This window comes from Apus apus, chromosome 4 (assembly GCF_020740795.1).
Source record: "Apus apus isolate bApuApu2 chromosome 4, bApuApu2.pri.cur, whole genome shotgun sequence".
Classification (NCBI taxonomy): domain Eukaryota; kingdom Metazoa; phylum Chordata; class Aves; order Apodiformes; family Apodidae; genus Apus; species Apus apus.
Window position 1 is genome coordinate 17542359 of NC_067285.1, and position 21267 is coordinate 17563625.

The 21267-nt window shown below is 39.6% G+C and overlaps 2 protein-coding genes across 3 annotated transcripts in view; one reads left to right on the plus strand and one right to left on the minus strand.

Moving 5' to 3' along the window:
* PCGF5 (polycomb group ring finger 5) overlaps positions 1-10302 on the minus strand; it is a 114489-nt gene extending 104187 nt beyond the window's left edge. For both annotated transcript variants that reach the window (XM_051618181.1, XM_051618175.1), the window contains exon 1: positions 10232-10302. The gene's annotated coding sequence lies outside the window, so the exon portion shown is untranslated. The remainder of the gene's footprint in view (positions 1-10231) is intronic.
* A 2844-nt stretch (positions 10303-13146) lies between these two features.
* Positions 13147-21028, plus strand: ANKRD1 (ankyrin repeat domain 1). The gene is made up of 9 exons (XM_051617864.1): positions 13147-13257; positions 14857-15036; positions 16738-16875; positions 16966-17073; positions 17723-17821; positions 18908-19006; positions 19144-19242; positions 19395-19493; positions 20695-21028. The coding sequence occupies exons 1-9, from the start codon at positions 13222-13224 to the stop codon at positions 20803-20805; spliced, it is 969 nt and encodes a 322-aa protein (XP_051473824.1). The 5' UTR covers positions 13147-13221; the 3' UTR covers positions 20806-21028.
* The last annotated feature ends 239 nt before the right edge of the window (positions 21029-21267 follow it).

The following is a 21267-nucleotide window of genomic DNA, read 5'->3' on the forward strand; positions in this document are numbered from 1 at the left end:
ACCATCCATACAGATGCTCTGTTTTGTATGATTTGGTTCTTTATGAGCCACGTCACTGGCTGACAGAACACAACCAGTAGAACATAAGTGAGACAAATTTGCCATGTGCTGGTCAGAGAGAGGGTAAAATGGTTATTTTTTGTCTTAAGTGAATTGGGGCAACCAGGGTCAAGTCCAGTATAACTACAATACAACCTTCTATGAAGATGCTGAAGGTCTGTAGACTAATTTAGGATTTGGGGATTTCTGCTTTTAACTGATGGTACTCTTTCATAGCAATGGAATAGCTCAAAGGCTTCTATTAACATAATCTCTGTTTTGGACATACTAGCTTCAGGTTTTTAGCTTGTTCAATTGAAAGCTGATTATGGGAGAAGCTTCAAACTCATCTATGGCATCTCATGTAAGTTATGAACTGAAGACCTTACTACCTGGAAAGAGAAATAGAGAAAATATCCTGAAATACAGATGATGCACGGATAGGACTTGCCAGTCCATTCCTAAAGCCTTGAATCATTTGCTTGGATGAAATGCTGGAAGTATGACAACCTAAAATGAATTGAAACATGCAGTCAAATATGTTTGTAAATTCTGGATTTGAAGAAAATTTTAAACAAGATATTTTTTACTGCTCTTACAAGTACAGAATTATAGCTCTTTCTAAGAATGTCTAAGCCATTAGACATTCAGTATCTGTAGCATAATGATGCAAAATAAAACACAGGGTATGTGGGGGTAGCAATTTTCTCCACATTTCATAGTTCATAGGATCTTGCTATGTTTCAATAACCTGTAACCCATTATTTCACTTAAATTTTATAGACACTATACATAGATTGAATTTATGTAATTTGTGGTTATTTCTGTCAAGATAAAATTGGCAGATCCTTAAACTGTGGTTAGTGCTCTGTACTTCACATATCTGTCAGCAGGTGGTCAAAACCACCAGCTCATAAAGGAACCAGTCTGCCTCTGTTACTGGCTCTGACAAGAGGACATGACTTGTGATTTGCAACACAAAACTCACTACAACAATAGAAGCAAAGCAGAGTGGGTTTTCCCCTACCAAACTCTCTCAGCAAGCATATGTCCCCTTAGGGATGTATATCCTTAGGTGTTCTCAAGGCCTCTCTGGGTACGGGTACATAGCCTACTTGGTGCAGCAAGCATAGGGATAGGCTGGGGTACAATTTGCTGCAATGTGTTATGGCTCTGGAGCTTTATGACCATACCTTGCTCTTACCAGTTGTGAGGCCACCTGTCTTCTGCTGACAGCGTGCATGGCTGGTGTGTGACTGCTGGAGAACCCAGCCCCCACGCTGGCAGCAAGCCTGTCTCCAGGGCACCCCGGTGGATGATTTGACTCTGATCCCACCAAGGGAAGGACTGCAGGACTCCAAGGATAGACGCAGGGGAAATTTACAAAAAAAACCCAGCCTCCAGCACAATAAATAACTCATATAAACAAATCCTCAGAGAAGCATTTTGTGGTCTGTCTGAAAGTGCTTACAAAGGAAGACTACAAAAGAATAAGGAACTGGCACCTGACACAACAACAAAATTCTAGCAGGAATTGTTAAATAAAGAAGCATCTCAAAATAGATTCTTTTCCTTAGCAATTTTGAGGAGAATTTGAGTCCAGATTTGAATTTATCCTGGAAGTAAACATGTGATCATTTAATGATGAATAGTGCATATTTTCATATCAAAAGTCAACAAAATATAGCATAAGCTTCTATTAGTCCCCAAGTTTTGTGTCAAGAAATGCTGTGATCACTACTTAAAAGAAAATGCTTGCCTAAGAGAAAGTACTCATTAAGTTATTCATTGTTTGGGTTTTGCATCATTGTTTGGTGTAGGTTTTTTTCCAATACAAGATTTCTGCTGAGCTTGGATCACTACCTCATTCTATTTTCTCGAGGTTTATTTTCTTGCCAGCCATCTCTCTTATTGCCTGCTTTCTTATGCATGGAAAAGTCAACTGGTCATGTTCACTGGTTGGCCTGCTTCTTTCTCAAACAACTGCCTGTGCTGAAAGAACAGGATAAAGTTGCTAAACCAGAATATGTGGAGTGGCTTTTAAATCCAGAAAGGCAGTCTCTAACACAAAGCAAATGAAAAGTGATCTTTCTGGATCTACTGGAAGTACATCTCTTCCTCTAGCTCTTAAACCACTATTGTGATCTGAAGCCAGACTTAAGTGCCTTCCACAGAGAAGCTGAGTGAAAAGCAGGTGAACCGGGGGAGTCACTTTTGTCACATGTTCCAGCCTTGACTAAGCCTCCAGCAATCTCTAGCACTGACAAGAAACAAGAAAAATCATGTGAGATGAACTGACAAAGATGAAGCAGAACTTTAAATGTTACTTTTTTACATGTGGACACCACCACTTACTTTTATGAATTTTTTATTGATTCACCTGCAATGATGCAATAACAGTTTAAAATAACTTCTTAACATTCACTTGCCACTAGGATAGTGAGGAGAATTCTCTGGATTTCAAAATCTATTGTGTACACTTTGTCAGACACTTGTACATTTTATCTCTGGAAAGAACCTTTGTTACCATGGAAAGGATTAAATACGAAAAACTCCTGCACAGCACTGCTTCTTGCAGGTTAGTATAACTGCACATCTTTCTACGGTGATTCACTGGGGGGACCTGAGGAGCAAGGAGAAGTCACAGTCCAAAATGAACACATCAGTCTGCCTAACACTGCTATCTTAGGGATAGCTATGCCCATCATTACTAGATTAATATGGTGCTGTAATTGAACCTAGTCATAGAACTGCTTAAATAGTCATCTGTTCAGTTATGTATTTCTAGGTTTATGCTTAAAAAAAAATACCTATAGACACCATGTGGACTGATTCCGCCCAACTGTAGCTTTGCCATGAACATCGAGATGCACTCGGGCCAAGAACCTGCAAGTTACCTGATTCTCTTTCCAGAATTTCCAGAGGGACCTAAGTCCCTCATGATTACTGATGGCTAAGCAATTGCCAAGTCCAGTATGTTTGGCTTTATTTTCAGTAAGAAGTGGGTACATTAGTCTCTGAGTGTACTAGATACAGTTTTTGGAAGCATACACTTCATTGGAGTGCTCTGTGCCAAGTCAGTGGCTTTGGGACAGTCCAGCAATGCAAAATGCCTTATTTGCGTAAGGAAGACCAGCACTTCACTACAAGAATAAAAAAACTATGGGATTGCTTCAAAATTATGCAGCCCACATGCCCTGGCATTTACAGGTCACAAAGGTACATAATTTCCCAGCTCTTAGTCTGAGGTTCAAAACTTTCCTTTTTAAGCTTACCTTTTTAATTTTATTTTTATTTTATTTTTTTTTAATAAAAGTGTCATATAGATGTCAATGAAACACTTTATGAACACTCTGTGAAGGCTGCTACCACATGTCCTTGTTGTTATTCTTAGACAATAACAAGCAAGAAAAATGTTCATCTTTTCCCCACATTCTGAAGGACTCATTAATATAGACAACTGAGATCTTCCCAAGTATCAAATAAGCATATTAATTAATGAACATGTGAAACAAATTACAAAGAAAACATATACCTGAAGGGACCATTCATGTGCTTGTAGGTGCCTGTAACGGCAACGGAGATAAACAGGAGGTGCACAAATAGGAGAATACATTCTTCACACTGGATGGAAAAAGGCCAGTCTGGAGCAGAGTGGAATGCATAGAGGGATTTAAAGCAGGATTACAGATGCCTGTGGCAACTGCTCTCAATATATTATAGCTAGATCAAAGAAAAATAGAATGCTTTGATAAGAGATTAACAAGTGACGTTCTCAAATATACAGTTGTTATTAAAAATATAAATTACATTTTAACCCTGTAGTCAAGGTATTATGTTTTTTTCCAGTTTTATTTATAACTGACTTCTGGCACTCAGGGTTAAAGATAGCTTTTTCAATGTCTTCATTTTGGTACAACCAGCCAACAAATAAACAGCAATCATTATCTTTATGCATGCATCCAGCATTCTGACATAGAACATGGGCTTGGGGTTGGGGGGTGTCAATTTTAGAAAGACTAAATGACAAGCTGCAGCAAAATAGTAAAGAGCTGCAAGACTGCTGCCTTCTTTGAGTTGCTAGCTAAGTATTTACCAACTTGTAAAATCTGAGTTGCTTTCATCTGTTTCTAGAACCATTTCTTGCCTTAGAACATAATGAATACATGCAAACTGTTGCTTACACAGCTCAGTAAAAAAAGTAGTTTTTTGAAAGGTCAGTGGAAAATCAAGCAGTAAAGTCAGAAGTTATTACAAATGTGAATATCCCTCCACCATTGTATATGAAATGTGAAGGTGGTTTCTTATTTTTGGTCAACTTACAGCTAGCGTGGGAAGATGCATTCTGACTAGTCCCTTTCAGCACTAGAAAACCAGGAAACCCAACATGCAATCTTCATTGGCTCTGATACCGCAGAAGTATTTTCAGGTGCTTGATGCTAGATTGAGCAGGAAGGGCAGAACTTCTCTGAACGTGAGCATTTTAATGCTGCCATTGTCTAGAAATTATTTCTTTGGAAAAATGACCTTCACATGACTGTTTCTCATTTCTGATATATTTTTTTTTCAGACAGTAAAAATCAAATCTGGCACTACAGCCTTACGATTTCATATCCAGGAACTGCTTCATCTACACAATTTTCATCTGAAGGTAAAGTACCATTTTTCAGTCTAGTTCCTGGTTGGACACCTCATAAGTAGAAAGTCCTTTGCACTTGCAAAGTGCATTTAGTAGTTGACTTTCTCAATCATTTGGCACTGACAGTTCAAATGTTTTACCTAATTAATTCCTATTGTTCAACAGGCTGGAAGTATATGCCTTACTGTGAATGATACTGTAATGCCTTGAGACCTCATTCTACTAAACATTCATTTCCAATGAGAAGATGCTTTCATCTTGTCATTAACAATTTATGATTGATATAGAATGTGGTGCTCTTTCTTCCTTAAAAATCCCCAGTTAAAGCAGCATCATTTCCAAAATCATCAGCACTAACCTACACAATTTTCCATGAAATCTGAGGCATTAAACTGAGGGAATAATAGGTGCATGTTTTGGAATTAATTTCTTCAAGTTTTACTAGAGGTGGCAGCTCAAATTCAGTCCATGTGTTTGTGCTTCTGGGACAGAGGCTGCACATGGCAGTAGCCCTCAAAAATGAAAAGACCATTGCAGGATTTAGTGTACATCAATAGTGTTCTTATTGCTGGGCAGATAGATGTTCAAAACATGTGGCAGTGCTTTGTTTTGGCCCCTTTCAAAAGATACTTTTGGACTTATTGCTGATTTATTCATTGACTGACTTTTGATGAAATAAACAATTCTTATAAATTTAATCTGTTCAGGTCCCTGGATCACCTGGTAGAAATTTCTGATAGGAAGTGACGAATGTCATATACCTCTCAAATATTTTTCTTCCCCTCAGAAAAGAGGGAAGAGTTTTTTCCTGATTTCTATGCTCAACAACTAAAAGAGGAAATTGTGAAATAATTGGATATTCATCTGTACCTGGATACAAACTAAGCAGTCTATCATGCCAAGCAAGAATATGTAAATGTCAGAATTTGACTGTGACCATGAGTTTGACCTTTGACAAATAAGGCTCAAGAACATTGAAAAGGAGGGTAAATGTTCTCCTACAACTATTTGGGCTGGAAATCAGACGAGTTGCTGTCAGGCTGAGATGTCCTGTACTTCTTCACTTCAGGGAAGCTGGGGGTCCAGTGGAATGTAGATGGACATGCAATGTCTCAACATTTCTCTTCTACTTCCCGCCAAAACTAAGAACTGCAGAGAGACTGTATGAAGAAAACAAAATAACTAGCCAAAACTGTACTATGTTTCACAAGCTGCAATTTCTTGGCAAAGGACTGGGTGATTTCTTATTTCCTGCAGACTAGTTCTCCTGCTCATGCTGCTGAGGGGGAAAGCAATGCCCTTTCCCCTTCTCATCATGCAACATGATACAAAAGCATAAGGTTACTCAACAGAATTGAATGTCTGCTCACTTGAAATAACGACAGCATGGTGATCTGAATCAGAGCATCAGAGAAGGCAGCAGCCTTTTCCTTACATTTAAACAGGAGCATCACTAAACATACCTAGTTTTGCAGTTGCCTGGCAAGAATGCTTGGCCATCTCAAAATGTGGGCATAGGTAAATGAGAATGCCCTTCAGTTCTCTCAGTTTCTTGTTTTTTTTTTTCTTGTCTCCATCAGTAAAAGGAAACTATGTGTCTGATTTTACATTTTTTCACATGTAATTGAGTGTTTCGTTTGGACTAATGCTATCCCCCTAGATGCCCTGAGGGAAGGAAAAAGAAGGCTCTCCCTGGTGTTTCTGTCATGTCATAGTGTGACCAGCCTGCCTCTACAGTGGCTTTGCTACACAGATGGTCTAAAAAGACGAAACAAACCAAAAAACTCACAGGAAATGTCTTACAGGATGTATGAGTTAAATAGGGGTAGCGTATGGGCTTAGTACAGCCTAAGCAAGAACCGGCTAGTCACAGCCTGGTGACCTTTCCAGCTCCTTAATTTGGATAAAAACAGATTTTTGGGGAAAAGGCCTGCCCCATGGTTTCCTTATCCAGCTCACTTGGGTGTGAAGATGCCTTTGTTGAGACAAAATAGCTATGCGGGAAATTATTCGTATTTTCTCTTGTGAAATAACAGCTTACTAAAAATAGCACTTACAGGTGAACACATTGCATTTTGCAGGCCCAGAGACACCAATTTAGATAATTCACTCTTCTTTCCTCTTTTTTTTTTTTATGAATTACCTACATTTTCTCCTGAAATAAAACAGAATACAGAAATTCTATATCAAAGTGTCGTAATGGACTCCTGTAGAACTTCTGTGTTACCAAAGGGAACAAGTTTTTTTACAAGTTCATCATCTAACAGAGTTGCTTCGGATTATGATAGTTTTAAGGAAAATAAGAGTTTGAGGTTTCTGATGTGTGTTTTGTTTTTAATTACTCTCTCCTCTAAAGTTAAACTCAATTTGCTTTTTCAGTATATGCATTGTACCTGTAACAAACTGATAAAAAAGAAAAAAAAAAAAATTTTCCATCTGTTTTTGCAGTCACAGAAATACTTACTCTCTAGCCCCAGGAGGATGACCAACATGATATGATGTAGTGAAATTCCAATGCTTCTTCACCCTCACTGGTATTATGGCAATCAAAGGAGATATTTGTTAAAAATAGCATGGAGACAAATTCAATAGCATCTCACTGCCAATGAAACCTCATCTCATGAAGGGGGGAGGGAGGGAAGGTTTTCAGAAAATTTATTGTGAAGCAGATTTATGTATTTACATTTTAATTGCAATATGCTTAAAGCACACACACAGAAAATTCAAATCTAAAAATCCAAACTAAACCAGAACCAAAAAACCCTCCACAAAACTCCAATCATTAGAGAGTTGTTTTTTCCACACAGCAGTGATTTTCAAAATCTGCTCTACAGGTTTCTAACATTATATAGGACAGAGTTTCAATTAGTGAGAAAAAGAGAGGCTACTATGCCTGAATACACATATTATACCAGTGTTGTGACATATTATTGTTTTGCTAAGAGATTACAAAATCCATGTCCTATAAAGACATTCTCATATATTTAAGTAAAATCCATTCACTTCTTCCTCATCTTGATTCCCTGAGCTCCCTTTATTCACAAGATGCAGGAACCTCCCTAAGGTTGTATCCACTTGGGTTGCATCCAAAGATGCCTCAGTGCCAGTAAAGCAAAGAATTGTGAAAGAGAGCAACAGGCAGGCTGACCTGATACAGTTCTGGGAAAACAGGAGGAAGGGTTAACAAAAGCTTAATCAAGAAAGAATTGGACACCTTGCATGCAACAAATGCCAATTCATATGGCTGGATGCAGACCAGATCTTTTTAAACAAGCCTATTTCCACGAGATGAAAGGTCTGGTTGAGAGTTGCATTCATGTTAATGCAGTTTACTTGGGTCTTGCCAAAGCATTTCATTTCATGGCATATGTTGGTATGATTCAAAAGCATGCGTTCCATGGAATTAAAAGGATGCACTTTGGAAGAACTAAAAGCTGGCTCACTGACAGATCACAAAGTGGTGAGAGTAACGAGTGGAACTATTTCCAGCAGATTCCCACAAGGATCAGTTCCTGGCACAACATTCATTTAGTATTTTCATCACGTGTCCAAACAATGATGTAGAATCAGTCCCAAGATGGTTGGGGGCTGGAGCACTTACCAGGTAAGAAATGGCTGGGTGAACTGCACTTGTTCAGCCTGAAGAAGGCAAGGTTTCAGGGAAACTAAGAGCAGCCTACAAGGAGGTTGCAAAGAAAGCAGAACCGGGCTCTTTACAGAGATTGATAGGAAGACAATGAGAGACCCTGATACTAATGTGAAACAGGGAAAGTTTCAACTCTCTCTCTCTCTATATATATATATATATAACTTTATATATATATATATAACTTTATATATATATATATATAAGGAAAAAAAATCTCTATGAGGCTACTCAGGCATTGGAAAAGCATGGCCAGGGATGTTGTGAAACCTCAATTCTTGGAGGTTTTTCAAGATCTGAAATGAAGCCCTGAGAAAACTCACCTGAATTCAGTTTTCTCTTGGATTAGATGACCTCCCTATTATCTTCCCTACTATCCCATGTTATTACTGTAATTTGGTTGATTCTGCCTGGAGAGCAATTCAGGAATCTCTACTTTTGCTATGCAAGGAGAGAAAAGGAGTTAGGACCTGTTTGTTGTGGTTTTTTCTGCATAATCAAGGAAAAATCCTGTGCATGCTATGCAACATTTCAGAGGGATGTTTGTATCTCTAAAAGCTATAGCATCCTCTTACATTTACACAGCAGAAAGACGTTGCACTACCGGGATGAGAGGGAGCACTTAGCAGCTTTCAGGCACAGGTATATCAAAACTCAGTAAATAACTGGAGGCTTTAAGTTATATAATGTGAAATTAAAAATAAATATAAAGTTTTAAAATGTCACAATTTCTCAAGAGTGAAGGTGAATTCACCCTTGCTACCAGTCAAAAGCACTGGAGGCATGCTGTCACTGTAACGAGAACTTCTGCAGTTCTTTAAGCACTTTTCCTTTCCTCACAAACTTGGAGTTGTTCTGGAGTATTTATGAATGGCAGAAACCTTTTAGTCAATTCCATATTAATACAGAAAAGCCTTTTTGCAGCAGCTGAGGGAATCTCATACTTCCTTGGCCACACAAAAATGTAGAACAGAGTATTGGCACATGATGCTGGAGCAGCAGGACCCCTTTGACAAACCCATTTGACCATAGACAACAACCCTTCTGCTGTGTTTGCTGCATTTATTAACTAAGGCCCCATTAAGGTGAATTAGCCAGATTCATGTATTGTACAAATGCGATAATGATAAATTCAAGGCTTCAGATAAATATAAATCCCCTGTTTTTAAACAGAAATCACAGTATTTTTTTTCCTATTGTGTGAAATCTCCAACCCTAATGTCATTTAAGGAGGGTTTTTTTAAGCCCTACAGTAAGTGATGCAACTATTGACTCATAGCTGGTTTGGATTTTGACACCAGAGGACTGTGCTGGCCAGACAAGCAACCTGCCAGACTATGACTTCTCTGTTTCTTCGATAACAAGTGATCTGAAGAAACGGAAAAATATCCTCATTCTTTAATTTAATAACTTCTCATATTCTAATTTTGTAGTTAAAACTAACCTTATATTCCTAGGTGAAATAGTTTTGGGTTATTTTTCCTAAGGAGACAAAGTGTTTCTCTTTAACAGGTTCATACACAAAAATATACATTGATGAAAGTCTTGAAGTTGTTTTAAATGTGGCAATTCCCTGATCACTTTAGAAAAAACCAGACAGACATATTTATCACTATGTTGAAAAAGTTAGAACATGAGTGGTGTAATTTGCATATTATAGTTAACTCATACCCAAATTGCTTTGTGACAATAAATATCAAAGAACACATGTTAGACAAATAAAAATGTTTCTTGCCATTACACACTAAGAGATCACTAATCCAGGAACAGTACGCTAAGGGTTACTGCTTCTTACATGTACCTTGAGTATGATTTATCCTTGATTGCACACACACAGAACATAGTTTGCTGGATTAATACACTCTTAGGTGCACAACTGCTCCCCAGCAACTGATTATTTTTCATACCTTTACTTATCTTGCAGCAGGAGGTCAACAGAGACAGGCAGGCACGAAGGCATTCCGAAGGGCAACATCTTCAGAGGCAAGGACAGAGCCAAGGACACAGTGCTGGAAAATGTAAGATAGCCGAGTACAGCAGTGACGGCACTGAAAGCATGATGGTAATACACTTGACAGGAGGTGGCAATATCATCTGAATCACACATAATGCTTTCATGCTACCATTAACCCGTTTAAAAAATTAGTCACAAAAATTCTTTACAACAGTCAGACAGCTCTTTTGATACTGGCGACATGGTGTGCCATAGAGGTTTTTTTTCTGTCATGCTGACCCTACTGCCTTTTTGTGTTTTAATCTGAGAAGTTTTTTGGTGACAATATCTGATTGCCTTACACCTTGCAGATCATTGCTCTGCCCTTATCCTTTAGCAGAGTGGTAAGAGGTTTTCATATTCCCGTTACACATCTCCTACGGACCATCTGCTGTTACCACCCTAATGAGAAATCACTTGTTGAAAGGTGATTAAGTGGTTACAGTCCAACACAAGGTTGCAAGCTTTTATATTACTTCCCCCTCCAATATTAAGCAATGGCCATAAGCATCCGGCTGAGAGTCTTAGCTGATATGAATCATTGCATTTCTACTATTTCAATGGGGTTACCTTGGTTTACATGACATTTAGCTTAAGAGCATTTACTGTTAGGTTAATTTAGATTCCAGCCTTTGGTTAAAGTGGGTTTCTGTGTGCCACCCTTGCTACACAAAAACTTGGGATAATCAAGGAAAAGTATTTTCTGTTATTTATTATTCTTTTAGTCATCACGGAGAGGATACTTCAAAGATACTTACTGAATTATCTCTAAATAAGCTGGGGTTTTTTGCTAGCACTCATGATGTAAACCTTTGGTTTGTGTTTCCTCTCAGAGCACTGAGGTTTACTGTAAAGCTACGCTGTCTCTAGTTTTACATACAATTTGCAGAAGAAGACTTATTCACTGAAACCTTCCATTTTAGGTTTTGCAGAGACAGTTTTATGTATCAGTCTGTTAAAAGAAAGGAAAGGAAAAAATCCAAAAACAAATGGAAAATTAAGATTCAAATACAGTGGGGCGAGAGGTGTTCCACAGCTTCTTAAACAGTTTTTGTTCTTAAAGCAAACCACTATGTTTCCTGCATAATTTCTCTGCTGTGATCTGTTTCCACTAAACCAGCAGTGGTCTTTGCAGCCATCCTGTTAGGGCTGGTGACCTCAAGAAAATCTCTCAAATAAGTGTAACATAACGAGACAGACCAAGATAAGCTGTTACAGTACATATGCAAACAAGAAAAAGCCAAACCAAGCTGCCTTTTATCACAGAGAAATACAGCATGAGGACAAAACTGCTGTGAAAAAAAGCCCGGCAGTGTGATTCAGGACATACCACTCCGGGGGAATGATATCCTGGCTGTACTTAGGTTTGGAAAAAAATGTTCTGAAAGGTTCCCTTGCTGCCACATACTCTATTTTAGTTCTGGGGCTCATCCTCTAATGTCATATATATTCTGAGTTGTAAAGAAACCACCTGATGCCCAGCTTAATTTCAGGGAAAGGGAGGGCATAGGTATGATGGGCACTAGAAGACAAGTTTGGATATACTCAGATTACTGGGGGATAGTTCAGAGGAAAGACACCTTGAAAGGTCAGTGTCAGGAGCACAGCATGCTAGTGATGCTAATGATATAAACAACACCCAAGATAGTTAGGTCTTGATTTGGTGAAGAGCTTATGTACATATCATACTTGAAGCACCTGAGCAGTTGTATTCATTTCAGCCAGGTGACCTGGCTGCCTACAGCCAGGCGTATGCCTCAACAGGCAGGAGCTCCAAGCATCACAGAATGACAGAACTGATTTTTATTGGCATTTATCCACACTCCTTAAATGCAAAGATTAGTACATCTTCCTTTTCTAAAATTTCTTTCTGATGCTGTCAGTTCTCCTGCTTCCAGGCTACTCTGATTCACGGCACACAAAAATCTTTTCCAAGGGACTCACTAAGTCCTTTTCCACAAAATACACATATCATCTGTATATATTTGTCTGTATCCCATCTTATCTCCAAAATCTAACAAATCGCTTCTGTGCCCCTATTCTCTCATATCCAAAAGGAAAATATTGCCTGAGAAAACAGTATTACTTCTATTTTTTGGGGTGCATAATAGGACATCATTTATTATTCTGCTTATGAACACTGACAAAGTCCCAGAAAAATGCAAAGCTTGCTGTTTTGAGTTCTTACACTGATTGTAACTTATTATGTCATAGGCCCATTTAGAACCAGAGACATCATTCTGGCTTAGTAATCCCTTCAAAAATTTCCTTCCAACAAATATAGAAGACTGTTATCATGACGAGAAAACTCCTTTCCCCTAACACTGTTTATCATCCAAGAATAAATAGCAATAAAAAGAATGGCTTTCTGAGACCTAAAGGGTCATAATCCCTTTATCAGGAAGATATTACTACAAGTATTGTACATGAGCCACTTACCCTTACAGTCATGTGAACATCAGTTTGAAAAAAAAAAAGGAAAAAAAAAGAGAGAAGATGAAGTTATAATGCTACATCAATAGACAGCTGTCCTAGTGGGCACTATGGACACAGAATGGCTGGCATTGCTGAGCCATGCAGTCATTGCCAAAGGAATGACGAGCTCACATTTCATTCCGATTCACATACTCGGTGTGGTCAGACTGTGAGGCTCACCCTTTCCCGCCCAACTGACGCCCCCTCCCTGCCTCGACACCAGATCTGGCTTGTTAACATGTCTGGAATGAGCGCGAGCCTACCTCTCAGCTGGCAAGCTCAAGGGCTGTGCTCGGATTCCCAGGTTGGAAGATTATCTCATTCAAGCACAGTTCTCCCAAAGATATATAAGCAAAGCTTGAGTGGTGGTCCCTGCAGAGCTGGCCTGAGCACTTGGGAGTTTCAGCCATACAGGAGTACAACCTTCAAATGCTGGCAAATATGATGATGAAAGTAGAAGAGCTGGTAAGAGCAACCTTCTTTTATTTATTCCTAATTACTTTTCTTTCTAGACTGTTGTTGTATCAGTCAGAGAGACACAGCCTTTCCTTTGTGGATCATGGAGGTGCCCTGGCAGGTTAACCAGCACTGCTGCACTCATGGTGCAAAACCTGTACATACTATAGGGTATTCTACTATATTCTCACTTTAACTTTTCCTTGGGAAGGGGGCTCACCCCTGATTCAGCTACACAGCTGTTCGCATTTTGCATCAGAACATAGTTTCCCAGTAAGAAGAGACTGACCAAAATGTAGCTATGTATTTCCTTTAACAATTATTTTAATTTTTATTTTTTTAGAAGCTATTAAGTTTATGATCACACTGATTAACTTCAACCAAGTACTAAGTAAAGTACTAAGAGGATATATCAATGAAGGAAAACCAGAGTATTTTGTAATGTTAAAGGAACAGTTTAATAATAGATTATTTTCTAATAATAAACTATCAGTTCCCACACCCACTGCTCTTCATGAAAAATATTTGTGTATATCCCATCCACCATCATGATAGCTGCTTTGAAAAATAATGTCTAAACCAGGCCACAAGTAATGGGACATTCCACTGGAAGACTTGGACTAAGGGTGCCTGAATTAATCAATAAACTGAGAAAACAGGAACAATCCAGTAAGATGCTGGAATGTTATACAGAAACTGTTTGGGATTTTTTTTCCTCCCAGATGGCTATGTGAAGATGCAAATGCCATACAGCCTAACTAGTTAATGGTGTCTTAAATTTTTGGCAAGGCCCTGACAGCCTCTCTAGCATTAAATTCTATAACAAATCCAATTTTATAAGGTGATTGAATGAAAGGCCAGTCCAGAACACATTAATTTACTGAACCACTCTCAAAATACACAACAGCCTCTACTAAGTTTAACAAGTTATCTCTTTGTACACACTTAATCGAGCATCAGAAATATTTCCAAAAGCTATTGAAAGCTTCTGGCAGCTTCTGCAGAGAAACTGCCTTCTGCTATTTTGCTGAGTGCTATAAATGCAGACTTTGGTACTGACAGTAATGGGCATAACCAGTCTTGAACTTACTCAGCAAGACAATTTAACGGATGTGTTTCAATAGAACTTTAAGATCCCAAGGGAGAAAGCCTCTCCAGCCCTCTACCTGTTCAGTCCCCCTGCCCAACACTCACAAGATACTGGCGGCTGGTCAGGGTGACTCTTTCTGCCACAGTCTTCTGCTGAGTCTGACGCATGTGAGTGAACAAAGAAGAAAACCCTGAAAATAAAGGATGCTCTTCCCAACTCTCTGTGTTTTGCCAGAACAGCAGCACCTCAGCCCCAGCCAAGCAGGGACTGAGGCCTCATGGACACCCACGGGGAGTTGCTGGGTGGATGCAGGAGATCTGCCTGCAAGGGAGGCTGCTCTAGCCATTCGAGTGCACAGTTAATTCAGGCACAGGCTGAATGAGGTCTGCACTTTGTTACACCCTCTACAGCAGGTCAGGAACGGCATGCAGTTAGTCTCTAGGTAATCCATGTTCCCTGGAGTTGGCTATTGCAGTCATGAAACTGCTGCTTATATTATATCACACTTGCTTTTACAGGTGACTGGGAAGAAAGCGGACGATAAAGAGACTGGCAGCTTCCTCCCTGAGGACTTCAAAAATGGAGAGTATGAAGCTGCTGTAAGATTAGAGAAGCAGGATGACCTAAAGACAGTCTCTGTACACTCACTGAACCAAGATGATCTGGCTTATGAGAAGAAGAAAAAATTAGAAGCAGAGGTAGGCTCTTGGGTTTTGTGCTTGGCTTTTTAGCACCCTGTGTGCACTTTTTGCTGCAGCCCCTGAAGGTTTGCTTCTTTCTAAGTTAGAAATATATGTGTGGTGAGCTAAATAATCCCCTAGGAGATCACCACCAGAGGAGGTTGGCTTAAAGTCCGTTGAAGGCCATGGAGATCTGCTGAGTCCTGTAAGCTATGGCTGCAGGCAGTAATGCTGTGAAGCAGAACCCAAAACTCCCCGTATAATGTCTTACTGACACCCTGTGAGCTCCCTCCTGCCCACAGTCACTGCTTCCAGCTGTCCGTAAAGGGGGAGCAATCAAAGCCAGTAAGATGCCTTCAGCTTGCACATCTAATGAGTGCTGCCAAAAATAGCTAACCCAAGAAAGGTATAAGAGTGCGTTTCTGAAGCCAAAAGCCTTATCTACCATGAAGTTATTTTTATTCTATGTGTTATGCTAATCAGTATGTTTGGGAAAAATAATTACAAATAAAAGTCATACTGGTCTACAGAAAAATACCATTTTTTATTGCTGGAGCATGACGATTCTCCCTGTATCCCTAAGAACTGATGCTTTTTTCCTCCACAAGTACAGTAGCTGTAATATATTAAATTCTTTGGTGAATAAGCAACCAATTGGCCTAAAAATTTCAAGTTATTGGAGTTTGAAGAAATTTAACTAGAAGGGAGTGTAAGACTTTGTTCTGAAAAAAGCAGGATGAGAAAGTAAGCCTCAGAAATACTAAAATAAACACCACTGACCTTCACCTTCAACAAAGAGGTCATTTCTTGCTACAGAATTTTTTTCTGTTCCTCCGGAACACAGAACTTTTTGGGTTTCCAGCTGATCCACAGTCCATTCAGTCAATGTAATTATTTTCCATCAAGTCAAAGATCTACAGATTAAACACTAAATCCAGAGAACAATAAAAATAAGAGGTGGAAATAACTTGAACAAGAATTCAGTTGGAAAAAATGCATACCATATGACAGGGTCTCACCAATTAATTTACCCTTAATGATACCATGAGACAGAATCTGTCCTCTTTATTTGTCCTGAGTTACCCCTTGTTTGTGCATCCCCCTTCTGAAGTCAAGGACACCTCACAGTACCTTGGATCTCAGTTCAGACAACACATTTGACAGGGCTAGGTTATCAGTTGGACTTGATGATCTTAAGCAAAACCATTCTATGATTCGCCTTGATATTAGCAGTGCCCCATAGTGACTTCATGCAGGGATGTTTTTTACAAGCAGACTTCAGGAAATCTTGAACATTTATTGAACTGCCTCTCCAAGGATACTGGAGACATTCTTTGTAGCTTACCAAAATGTAACACTTGCTGACTGAAATGTTAAGATAGGTATGAATGTTACTCTTCTCACAAGGGTATATTTTTTATCAAAGAGGATTAAGTTGCAATAAATCAGGGGCTACATCATAAAAGGGGTTGAAGAAAAAATACTTGGTGGAAGTCAGATAAAACTGCAGGGGCTTCCCAGCTCTCATAAGCTGCATATGGCTTTTCTTAAATTGTTGGGCCAGATGGGACTGCAGTGAAAAAGGTAAAAAAAAGACAACTTATTTCAAAGATCATCCATTCTTACATGAATTCAGATTAATAGTAGCACACACTGTCCTGCCACTCTGAGAGGTGGTCACACCCAGCTCAACCTGCTGTCATCCCTGATTTGTTTTAGCTGAAGAAGAAGAAATTAGAGGAGAGGTCAAAACTTGAAAACTTGGAGGATCTTGAAAAAATTATTCAGCTGAAGAAGAAGAAAAAATGCAAGAAAGTGAAAGCACCCATTTCAAAGGAGCCTGAACCAGAAGTTATTGTAAGTCATTTTAAAGTACCTTCTTCTGGAAAAACATTGATGGAGTTTTGCACCACGTGCATTCATGCTCTGAATATTTATTTCCACCAGACAGAACCAGTGGATATACCTACATTCTTTAGAGCTGCACTGGAGAATAAGTTGCCAGTAATTGAAAAATACCTGTCAGACAAAGGGGATCCAAATGTCTGTGATGAGGTACAATCTTCCTTCTTACTGCAAAGCTTGCAACAAAAGAGAGGCTATTACACAGCAAAGTAACTTCTACCACTAGGTTTTCTAGCTTCCACACTTTTGAGGAGAAAAAAGGGTGGGGGTAGTAAGTAAATGCTGGAAGTTTTGTACATCAAGTTTTCTGGTGATAATGGGGCCATTGGGACCTTTCAAAGTCATATTAACTCAAAAGAATCTTTATATTTAAAAGAAAGCTGTTGGTGATCAGGAGATCCTGATTTTCTGAAGCAGGTAGTCTTCCAATGCTACAGATGAACAGACTAGAAATTTGTCTGCAGAACCCAAAGAAAGTGATGCTGCCTGCTCTCCTGCTCCATAATGTATAAGCTGCATTTGCAAAAGGATGTTGGATTGGCAAACTCAACAGGCATAATTTCAAATTGGAATGCCATAATGCAGATATTCCTCACACCCTTTAAAATACTGGGTAGGCAGTTCACAGTATCACAATGCTAATAACATTTAGCAGATTTCAGGTCTCAAAAGTATTAGCTTTGAAAATGCATCAGCATAGAGTATGCATTTGCCAACATTTTTGGAAGGGGAGAAAACCTTTAAAGATATCTCCTTGTGCCATATTTAATATTTGGCTTTGCATTGTTTTAATTGCCAGTACAAACGCACTGCATTGCACAGGGCATGCTCTGAAGGACATCTAGAAGTCGTGAAAAAGTTGGTGGAAGCTGGAGCCCGGCTTGAACAAAAAGACATGGTATGCAGATCAACTTATGCTTCTTTCAAAAAATTTGCGTATTGTTTTGTAAAGCGCCAAGAGGAGCACTTACAGAAGTGCTTCTTTTAGGAGTGTTAAAAGGCTTTATAGCATTTTGTAAGATTATCCTTAAAATAACACTGCTGAGAAGATGTTTCAGGAGGGGGTGTCTGCCTCCCTTTGCCAAAGCTGTTGTTGGAAAACACAGGAAGTGGAGGAACACACTGGCCAGCAGGTTGCCACAAACAACAAAGCCTAAGGCAGAGAGCTGAGGTCAGGCTATCACTTCAGCCTGCTAGCAGGTGGTGGAGATACCACTGTCCCACGCATGTGTCCAGAGCTCAGCACAATGCATGCATTCTCCACCAGGATTTCAAGGCTGCTCCCAGGAGAGACCCTGCTCCCCTGGGACACTGGCCATGAGGGTAGCTGGGTATCAACAACTTCTGCAGCTGTTTTTTTGCTGTTCCCAGCTCTTCTTCCCTTTGGTAAGCAGTTGGAACAAGCAAGCCTTGCTTCCCCTCCCTTAACCCAGCACTGTTTGTGGAGAGCGTAAGGAACAGGAGGAATGACTTGCAGAGCAGGACCTTCAAGAGACATTCCACCCCTCCCTACAGAGCTGAGGGCAGAGACGTTGAATACTGTAGGGGAGAAGGGTTCTGATTCACTTTGTGGATCAGCTAAGTTCCTTTCCTTTCCCTTAATTTTCTATGCGTTTTAGAACCCAAAAGGCATTGAATAAAAAAATGCTAACTAGCATATACCAGCCAGAAAAAAATCTGGCTTAAGGTAACTTCTAAGTTCACAGAACAGAAAAAACACATCCTCGCTCACAGTAGGATTGCCAAGACCCCTGTCTTTAAGAGCAATATGCAGCAAGCATGAAGAGTGAGAAACTCACAGTACTAAATGAATTAGGGCAAAATAAGAAAGCTGTTACTAGAAACAACTCAGTGATCACAGTGAAGTGATTTAGGTTGAATTGCATGGAAATTACTTTGGATTAATTTATAAATTTGATCAAAATGGTTTGCTTTTAATATAACAATGAATTAAATTAACTTCCACTTCTTTTTCCTGCTGCAGCTTGAATCTACAGCCCTTCACTGGGCATGCCGGGGGGGGAACCTGGATATTCTGAAATTCTTACTGGACAAAGGGATAAACAGAAATGCTAGAGACAAGGTACGTGCTTCTCGGATGCAGCAGCTCTTTAGAGGAAAAGCTGACCCTTACCCCAAGTAGATAACATTTGGTAGCTGTTCTTCAAGCAGTTGTTACCTGTTCCATGTCACTGACTGCTTGCTCCTCCGACCCCTCAGCTGCTCAGCACCCCTTTGCATGTGGCTGTGAGAACAGGTCAGTATGACTGTGGGGAGCACCTCATCGCCTGTGAAGCGGATCTCAATGCCAGAGACAGAGTAAGTACCAACATTTCTGACCTGTCAGCTCTCAGGTAGCATGAAGCTGCTGCCTCCATTTGCCTGTAAAAAGCCCTGGCTATGTGGTTGGGTCTGTACCATGGTGCTGGACTGGTGGGACTGACACTGTGGCTCATCTCTCCTGATTCTAGGAAGGAGACACACCGATGCATGATGCTGTGAGGCTGAACCGCTACAAAATGATCAGGCTTCTGATTCTGTACGGAGCAGATCTCACTATAAAGAACTGCGTAAGTAATAGCAAAAAAAATGCAGTAATTCTTTAGAGTAAGTTTCCTTACAAAGCAGTTTCATAGGTTTCAAGGCTGGGAGAGATGATTGTGAACAGACTTAATTAAGATTACTTCAGAGCTAATTAAAGCAGAACTGAAAGGGAAAGTCTAACTTGGGGAGGTCAGGGAGAAGAGGAAAAACCAGTATATCTTCTAAAACCAGAACCAGCTGCAACTTAAAACAACATCACATCTTTCTCTGATTTTAATTATACACAGCCTACACTTGCTCTCTGCACAACTCCTGAGCTTCAACCACCACTGAAACAACAAAGATCTTGAAATCTCCTTACTGTTAAGCCCACAGCCAATGGCGAGCCCAAGCACTTCATCTGGATGACTGGCTTTTAACTTGACCATTGGGCAATAAATCCCTGTGGCTCAGCAGAGCTCCAACTTCAGGAGCCCCACATCTCACTCCTTGCTCATAGCCACCACCATAGCAGCAGCAGATGCATTGCCAGAACTCTACGACCACTTGTTAAGACACAGCACATCACAGCCTCCTTTCCCCCAAACCCAAACCAAGTAGCAGTGAGTTGACAGTGAGTTTTACCAATGCCAATGTTTTTGATTGGCAATTAATCAAAACTTAGGGGGACAAGAAACCAGTTGCTGCAGCACTTTGTACTCCCTACTTCCTGAAGCAGCACCACTTCCAGCATTATCCCTCAGGGTAGAAAATGATGAAAGGCACAGCCCTGAAGGCCAGACTTGCTCTCCCACACTTCGCCTGCATGAAACAGTTGCTTCTGTTTAATTTATATGTGCTTCATAACCTAATTAAACCAGTACAAACTCTTATCTGAATTCTCCATTAAATGGAAGAGTGGCTTACTGAGGTTTCATCTAAATCTATTTCTAACCAGTTTAAACTAGATCAAAAGAAACACCTGCATGCTCTGCTAGTCATGGTATTTGCTTACATGGCTCAAATCCACTGAAACACAGAGAGATCTCTTCATGAGTCTGAACAGGGATGGGACTAGATCTGTAGAGGAAAAGGACTTAGGTCTCAGGAAGGCAAGAGTTAATCTGACTTGTGTCTGCAGAAGTGTCTCACCTCAGGCAGATGCACTGCAAAAATATTTAGGGAAAAACGAAGAACTTGGTAACCAGCTGAAATTAAATCTTGCTTCCTCTGTTTTTTTTTAACCAGCAAGGGAAAACCCCTATGGATCTTGTTCTTCAGTGGCAGAATGGCACCAAAGAGATATTCAACAGCCTGAAAGACAAGTCCTCTAAGAGCACCCAACTGGGCAAGTTCTGAAGAAAGAAATCAGACCACTCTCTTTTTGCTCATTTTAAATGCTTCTAGGAACCTGGAGGAAAATAGCCCTGAACAAAATATTTTAAATGAAAATATTTATGGCACTGGATTATTTGAGGTATTTTCACTGAAAACTGAAAAACAAACATGCAAAGAAATTATTTTAAAAGGCAGGTTGAGTGTTAAAATTCTACTGGTTTTAAAATGGCTTTATTTATTACTATTATTTATTTATTTATTTTAAAATAATTTTTAAGGATTCCCAGTATTATTGTAGCTTTTTTAATAGAGCTTTATACCCTAAGGCAATCTTTGCCAGCAACATAAGTCCTTTAGTCTTAGATGCTAGTATTTCCAACTACACTAGGAACTTGCCTCAAGCCTTCCAATAGCTCTAACTTGCCTTGCCTCTGCCAAATTCTTACTGTCAAAATAATATGTTAAATGTGTGGTGATATGTGG

Excerpts from the sequence above, each read along its gene's own strand:
- ANKRD1 (XM_051617864.1), top strand. The coding sequence starts at position 13,222 with ATGCTGGCAAATATGATGATGAAAGTAGAAGAGCTG. Across the intron at positions 13,258-14,856 it reads TGATGAAAGTAGAAGAGCTG|GTGACTGGGAAGAAAGCGGA; the intron begins GTAAGAGCAACC and ends TTGCTTTTACAG. Across the intron at positions 19,007-19,143 it reads ACAGAAATGCTAGAGACAAG|CTGCTCAGCACCCCTTTGCA; the intron begins GTACGTGCTTCT and ends CCGACCCCTCAG.